This window comes from Diaporthe batatas (assembly GCF_019321695.1).
Source record: "Diaporthe batatas strain CRI 302-4 chromosome Unknown Contig00014, whole genome shotgun sequence".
NCBI lineage: Eukaryota > Fungi > Ascomycota > Sordariomycetes > Diaporthales > Diaporthaceae > Diaporthe > Diaporthe batatas.
In genome coordinates this window covers 624,902-632,280 of record NW_025408561.1, presented here as the reverse complement: position 1 = coordinate 632,280, position 7,379 = coordinate 624,902, and the positions used below count along the sequence as shown (strand labels likewise).

Genomic DNA, 7,379 nt, shown 5'->3' with positions numbered 1-7,379 from the left:
ATGAAGTCCTTGATGATTTTTGCGGGGGGCCTCCTTGGTCTTATCCCCACTGTTTTTGCAGGTCTCGGTCGTCCTGGCCCAGTTTCTTGGGCAAACACAAGCACCACTGCCAGCACCATCACTGCCAGCATCATCACTACCAACATCATCACTGCAAGTATCTCCTTCGTTCCTGTCCCAACTCCTTGGACAAACACAACCACCACCGCGTTGCCTGATTCGAAGGGTTGTGGACATGGCAGCTCCTCCGCAAGCCTAAACATTACCTCCTCCACCATCCCCTCTGCTCAGCCGAGCATCTACACCCCAATCCCGTCCGACAATACGGATCCTGTCAATTCCACCGTTCAGCCGATCCGTTGGCACCTCTACGGAATTCGGGCATCAGTCAACAAGAAGGCAGAGTCCGCCCAGTGAGTAGTCGCACCATGCTGCATTATTGGGTAGACCAGTGCGAAGTATTGCTAACGAGAACAAGTTACACGTTCAGGGCCGCTATCAAGCCCCCCTGCAGCAACTACAGTGTGGTATGCCAGCAGACCGTTCACACCGAAGAGGACCAACTTGCTGAAGTGCACAATACCAGATGCAGGAATCCAACTGGAACGTAAGCCTCTCTGCCTGTTCTACTGTGGAGGCAACAACAGCTGCTCCCTGGCGTTTTGAGGTGTCTTTGATGTTCCGGGCCGTGACTGACCCAATTACTCACGCAGGCCCTACAAAAACGCCTCGATCCCTGTCACCTTCCACTTCGAGTGGCGGCCTGACGTCAAGAACAGCTTTGGAGAGAAGGGCAACCTCCTAGTCATCAGGTCGAACTCACCCGGAAGTGCGCACGCCTGTCCATTGTTCCCCTATGATGCCTGCTGGGCTCAGGGAATACATTGGGTTCCCGAGAGTCAGATCGGATCAACGTTTGTAGGAGACAAATACATCGGTCCACACTCGATACATCTCAACGGCACCTACTGCAAAACCGGCATGCCGGAGTGTATCTGGTCCGAATACCTGTACTGAGGGAGAAATGGGCCACGAACGAGTCTGGCGATTTTGATGTTTCTCGATTGAGCAAGGGTCCATGACATATGTTCAGGTGTCTTGCAAAGGGTTTGGTTCTGATAGAGAGGTGCGATATGTGTCGCTAGCAAATCAAAACGAGAGTACAAGTCTGGGTTCAATATTGTGAGCACCAGCGCCACCACTCTCCAAAGGGAACGTCAAGAAAAAGAAAAAGAAAAAAGAAAAAAGGAATGATCCACAAAATTTGTAGTGTGCGGACCCAGAATGCCCGTGATTGAACCGAGAGCCCTGGAGGACCCCTCCCTTTGGTTGGGAACACAATAGCTGCTTGTATCAACGAGTTTGATTTCCTTGTTCATGCCATATGTGTGAAGCGTCGGGTGTTCCCAACAAGATCTCATGAGGATATTGCCCGTCTTTTGAGGTTCCCGATAACAACGTCTGGAGCAGAGAAAAGATTGGTCTGCCTGTGTATCAAGACCGCCTGATAGTCCCGTAATGTCTCTTCAACCCATTCCCTAAACTTGAGTCGCATCTGCCAAGGTCCCGTCGCGCCCTGCTCATTACGAAGTAAGCAGGCCGCAACTCCGTCCATGAATAGCGTGATCCCAATAGCCAATGGGCCGAAATCATCTCACGGGTCCTCCTTGCCTGTTCGTGGCTGAGGAACAGCGTGCACAGCTCACACGCGAACCCAACCTTGGAAGCACGAGGCTGGCCGCTCACCGCTGCGCCACGCCATGGGAGATCTGAGAAACCCCAGTGTTGGCGCCGAACAAGTACAGAGAATGCCAAAATCCGACAGACCTCAAGTGCTGTTGATCCGAAGTCAAAGTGCTGGTGTCACGTGCTTCGACGAGAACCGCAGCGGGTGGAGCCCCCGTGTGGTCGAATGCTCAAGTGCTGACAGCCAAGCATCCAGCTGCTTCAGGGCTGGAATCCCCTGCGGGTCCCAGCACCCCCTTTACTAGCTGCGCTTGATCGGCGCACCCACCACATCTGATCTCAAGTGCTGCAAGAGATCAGCCGGGTGCCAACTCTGATTACAACCAGACTGGAATCGAAGGGAACATGCGGCTTCTCAACGCCAAAACGCACAAGCTTGAAAGCTATGACGATGAGCAGGCTGTGCCGGGCGGGTACGCCATCTTATCTCATACCTGGGGCTGCCAAGATGAGGAGATATCCTTTGAGGACTTCAAGGAGTTCCAATATCGTCTAGGACAATCCTCGACAACTTCGTTGCCCTCATCCGACGAGATTCAGGCTGCGCGAGACTTTCTCCCCGAGTCCAAACGTCCCGGCTGGGCCAAAATCGACGGCACCTGCAACAAGGCCCTTGAGTGTAAGCATCGAGTTTTCCCTGCCATCCATGATGTCTTTCATGGTTTGAGACCTCTGCAGCAGGGCTAATGTCACCATCAGATGGCTTTACTTACGCTTGGGTCGACACATTCTGTATCGACAAGTCCAGCAGCGCCGAGCTGCAGGAGTCCATCAATTCCATGTTTCGGTGGTACGAAAAAGCCAGTGTGTGCTTTGCCTACCTTCCGGATGTCTCATCGCCAGATGGTGTTGAAAAGGCCGGCTCCGAGTTCCGGACGTCCAAATGGTTCACGCGCGGCTGGACGCTGCAAGAGCTCCTCGCCCCGTCGAGCCTGGAGTTCTTTGACAGGTCATGGGGCTTGATCGGCGTCAAGTCAGATCTATCTACAGTCATCCAGGAGGTGACGGGCATCAATTCCCAGTATATCATCGGAGTGCCCGCGTCGGCTGGCATGTCTGTTTATCAGTGTTTGTCCCGGGCCAGCGTGGCGGAAAGGATGTCTTGGGCTTCGCGTAGGCGCACCACAAGACCCGAGGACCTGGCATACTGTCTTTTGGGTATCTTCGACGTAAGCAACTTCTAGATCCACGTCTTGAGACAGGCGACGACCACTCCTTGCCACATTCTCATCGCGTTACTTCTTTGGATTCCTTGATGGCTAAGTCCCACTGCTGCAGATCAATATTCCAATGCTCTACGGCGAGGGCCTGCATGCCTTCAAGAGGCTGCAGGAGGAGATAATGAAGGTCTCGGACGACACGTCTCTATTCGCATGGGGACTTGGGAGAGTGTGGCATTCATCGGAGTCATCTAGCATCTTGGCCCCTGCCCCAGAATACTTTGAGCATTGCTCGGACATCGAGATCATGGACCTCGTCGACTTTAAACGTCCATCGTTCCAGCTGTCTCAGCAGGGTCTGGTGGTCGATCTCCCGATAGTGCAGGACCCGATGTTTGATAACATCTCATATCTCATACTCCACTGCGGCATCACCTCTGATTCTGATCAACACGTGAGCCTCGTCGCCGTCCCAATCGTCTCCACTCGTGCGGCTGAGTCCCACCGTGAATGGGACGCTGATGGGAATTTCATCCGACCTATATGGTGCACGCCCAAGCTCGTGTCGACAACTTTTCTCGATGCGGCGAAGACGGCGAGGGCGCTCATTGTCAGGTCCTCGCCGGCCAACGACCACCTTTGGACCATCCCAATCTCCCTGAAGGCGCCCCGAGAGTCCGAAGAGGGCTCGCAATGGAAGCTTATTGGCCTGTATCCTCCACAACCAACAAAGCAGGGGGGCTGCCTCGTATCGCTCTATGAATTCCCGTATGTTGCCCGCGCAAGCAGTCGGCAGGTTCACCTGGTCCAGCTGTCACAACCCACGCCCGAGACTCCAACGCAACCTCACAAGGATTCAAAATTCACAACACCGCCTAAAGACGGCATGGTTTCCCTCCACATCGACACTGAATTCGGAGCTTTCCTCTTGCTCCTGAACTACGACATCGCGGGGCCACGCGATATCAAATCCGGCGGGGCCGTTCTTTCGTTCGGATACTGGTCGTCTCTGAAGTCAATGAGTTGCCGCCTGTTTCCTTGTCCGAGACACAAAGGTGTCGAGGGTATGCAGAAGTTTGTGGCTCGGATGTCTCTGAGGTCTGAGGGAGTGGGCGAGATCAAATCCTCAGACGTCGATGGCGACGAATACAGGGCTCGTTTTGCTCTTCCTGGCTCCAAAGGATACCTGGAAGTGTTCTGGGAGACGAAGACTGTCGCCCAGGAGGATCGGCGCCAGGGCCGAACTGGGGATCAGATCCATCGCATAAGCGTTGTGCAAATACTTGTCACTAAAGGACAACTCAAGTCTTTGTCGTCACGAGCGCACTGATATGTCTAACCGTCATCGAGCACAACTTGACACACGTGATTTTGATGCACTGCAGGCATAAATGCCTGAGTGTCACTAGATAAAAAACCAAAAAGACAAACTGAATCATGTGAGCCTGTGTGTTCGGGCCAAGAACACAACCATCTAATCTGTGTTCGCGTCTAGATTCAAATGTTCCTACAGAGCCATCCATAGGATTCCAGTCTCTTATTTAGGAAGTATGCAGATATCAAGAACCTAGGTATTGACGTAAACTGTCTTCGGAAGTGTTATTGTCGAATTTCCCTGCTCAGTGGTCCACATAGCAGCCCTCAATGGAAGTAAGCACATGAAGCAGCGACAACAGTCTGTCAATTTTATTAACCGGTGGCAGAGTAAGACGCGTTCTAATGGCAGCGGTTAATTTTGCAACATGGGCAACCTGGTGAATCCTTGAATCGACTAAAACTTGGTGCTCACACCTGTTTCAATGCCGCCACGGCACATGTGCAGCACGGGTATATGGAACTGTGATATCGGGCGTCACTACCCGTTGGCGCGACCTCGGGATTTGTTGTGGTGTCACCCCACAGTCTTCTCCGACCTCACTTGCCCGCTTTTGGGTTTGAACGCGCCCCAATCCCCTGGTTGTTTGGGACTGCTTGTGTGCATTCACAGATTTCGATCAGAACTAACCCGAGCTGCCGGGTCAGGATCATCGCTCGGTGATTGGTAATGGAGCGAAGCAAAGCAGATCCCTTAAATTGTTGCTTTCCACATGTAATGTTGTCGTGAGTCCATAGTTACGCGACATCATTTGATGCTCACATCCTCATGTTGTTTCCAGCCATCGTCATGAACCCGCAAGACTCGTTCGTTTGGACGACGTTCCAGCCCGACTCCTTTTGGGCGCGGAAGCGCAACGTTGTGCTCAAGAATACAATACCGTTCCAGCTTGAAATGCTTAAGGCCACTGGGAGGTATGACGCATTCGATCTCCAATGGCACCCCATATACGATGACGAGCCCGCTACTTGGCCAGTGCCCAAGCATCTTTTCTGGGACTCAGATGTCGGCAAGTGGATCGAAGGTCTTGCTTACTTCGGTGATCTCGAGGCGGGAGATTCGACCCTTTTGGATGAGTCCGCCAAGGATCTTGTCCAGAAGATTATCAAGGCTCAGCAGGCGGATGGCTACGTGAACATACACTTCACCGTGGTCGCCCCAAAAGAGCGCTTCACCAACCTGCGAGACCTACATGAGCTGTACAATGCCGGACATCTCATCGAGGGTGCTCTTGCCCATCAGTTACGGTTTAAGTCGGACGATTTCATGAGGCCGGTGAAGAAATACATCGAGTTACTGCACAAGACATTCGGACCTAGCGATGGACAGATCCATGGTTACCCAGGCCATCCAGAAATCGAATTAGCGCTCATCAGGTTCTATAAGAGGACTGGTGACAAGAAAGCTCTTGATCTTGCTGAATACTTCATACAAGAGCGAGGCAACCCAACTGGAGCAGACGGAAAGCACTACTACGACGTTGAAGCCTCTGCCCGTGGAGAGAGTATCCATACTGCGCCATCGTATTATCCGGCTGCGCGAAGCTACTGGTGCGTCCATCTATCACAGGAACCCGGAATAGGTTTATAAGTTAAGTCTTTGCAGGTATAATCAGGCGCACACGCCGATTCTCAAACAAGAGACCATCGAGGGCCACTCGGTTAGAGCAATGTATCTACTGACCGCCGTTGCTGACATGGCCGTCCTTGATCCCAAGAAGTTTGGGCCGAGCTACCTACCCGCTCTCACAAGACTCTGGGACAACATGGTGAATAAGAGAATGTATCTGACAGGCGGAATTGGAGCTATCAGTAAATGGGAAGGTTTCGGAATTGACTACTTCCTCCCTCAGTCTACTGACGAAGGCGGTTGCTATGCCGAGACTTGTGCCGCCATTGGCGTCATGATGCTGGCAGAGAGGATGCTCCAGGTATAACTACGATGCCGATCAGAAAGGGCATCTTGGATCATACTGACATCTCCCAGATCGAGCTTGATCGCAGCTACACTGACGTCCTCGAACGTGCCCTTTACAACGCCATGCTGACTGGCATGTCTGTCGATGGTAAGGCATTTACCTACGTCAACCAACTCGCCACATCAGAGGAGGATGCATCCAACAAGCGTGAGGAGTGGTTCGAATGCGCTTGCTGTCCCCCGAACGTGGCGAGAGTCCTCGGACACATCGGAGGATACTTGTGGACAGCAAAGACAAACTCGGAGGGATCAGTCACGATCAATGTTCACCTGTACGCTTCTGCGTTGCTCGATTACACAGTGGAAGGCACTAAAGGCGAGGTCAAACTACGTCAGACAACCAGTTACCCGTGGGAGGGCAGCGTCGACTTTGAGCTAGAGACTGTTTCTGGCCTCGAAGTAGACATCAATATCAGGATACCCAGTTGGGCGGGTGACGCTTGGGAGGTGATTATCTGATTAACACGATCTATCCGCAGGGTAAGACCTCACTAATCGCGTTGATAACAGATCACCCCCAAGCCTCCATCGAAATCCCTTAGCAAGGGCTACTTGCATCTTGACATGGGTTTTCTGAAGAGTAACTCATCGTTCAAACTAAACGTGCCCGTTACTCCCCGCCTTATCCGCCCACATCCGTTCACACTACAGCGAGTCGTCGCCCTCGCTCGGGGTCCACTGGTTTACTGCCTCGAGGATGTCGACCACTCATGGGTCAATGATCACTTCAAGTCGCTTGCACTAGCGCCGGGAGTCACTCAGGCTGCAGATGCTGGTAACTTGCGCGAATGCATTGTTGAGGAAGAAAAAAGAGACTTGCCGCTCGGCGAGACGTACGTCGGCGTAACGATCAAGAAAGGCGGGCTCGTTATCCCACAAGAGGACTTGCTACCGTGTTTGGAATCTAAGGGCTTAGGGTCCCTGATACGAGGCATGACTGGCGTCGACCTTCACTTTGTGCCATACTGGGCGAGAGCTAATCGGGGTGGAAAGGGTCAGATGCGCGTTGGCATCAGAACGTTGGACGGATAGATACCTAGGTACGGTTCAAATGAGAAGACCACCTCGCAATACAATATAACTTTAGTTAGTGCCTAGTCGGAAGAAATTTTGAAACATGA

The 7,379-nt window shown here is 52.5% G+C and overlaps 3 protein-coding genes across 3 annotated transcripts; all 3 read left to right on the top strand.

Moving 5' to 3' along the window:
- On the top strand, positions 1-1,017 carry KVR01_011080 (uncharacterized protein; the record flags this gene model as incomplete). The annotated part of the gene is made up of 3 exons (XM_044790385.1): positions 1-413; positions 479-607; positions 714-1,017. 3 exons carry the CDS (start codon positions 1-3, stop codon positions 1,015-1,017), a joined length of 846 nt encoding a protein of 281 aa, XP_044640227.1.
- Positions 1,018-1,995: 978 nt separating this feature from the next.
- KVR01_010937 (uncharacterized protein) lies at positions 1,996-4,377 on the top strand. Its single transcript, XM_044786088.1, has 3 exons — positions 1,996-2,365; positions 2,446-2,915; positions 3,025-4,377. Exons 1-3 carry the CDS (start codon positions 2,092-2,094, stop codon positions 4,234-4,236), a joined length of 1,956 nt encoding a protein of 651 aa, XP_044640084.1. The 5' UTR covers positions 1,996-2,091; the 3' UTR covers positions 4,237-4,377.
- Positions 4,378-5,070: 693 nt separating this feature from the next.
- On the top strand, positions 5,071-7,290 carry KVR01_010870 (uncharacterized protein; the record flags this gene model as incomplete). The annotated part of the gene is made up of 4 exons (XM_044783926.1): positions 5,071-5,831; positions 5,887-6,211; positions 6,268-6,705; positions 6,769-7,290. 4 exons carry the CDS (start codon positions 5,071-5,073, stop codon positions 7,288-7,290), a joined length of 2,046 nt encoding a protein of 681 aa, XP_044640017.1.
- Between the last annotated feature and the right edge of the window lie 89 nt (positions 7,291-7,379).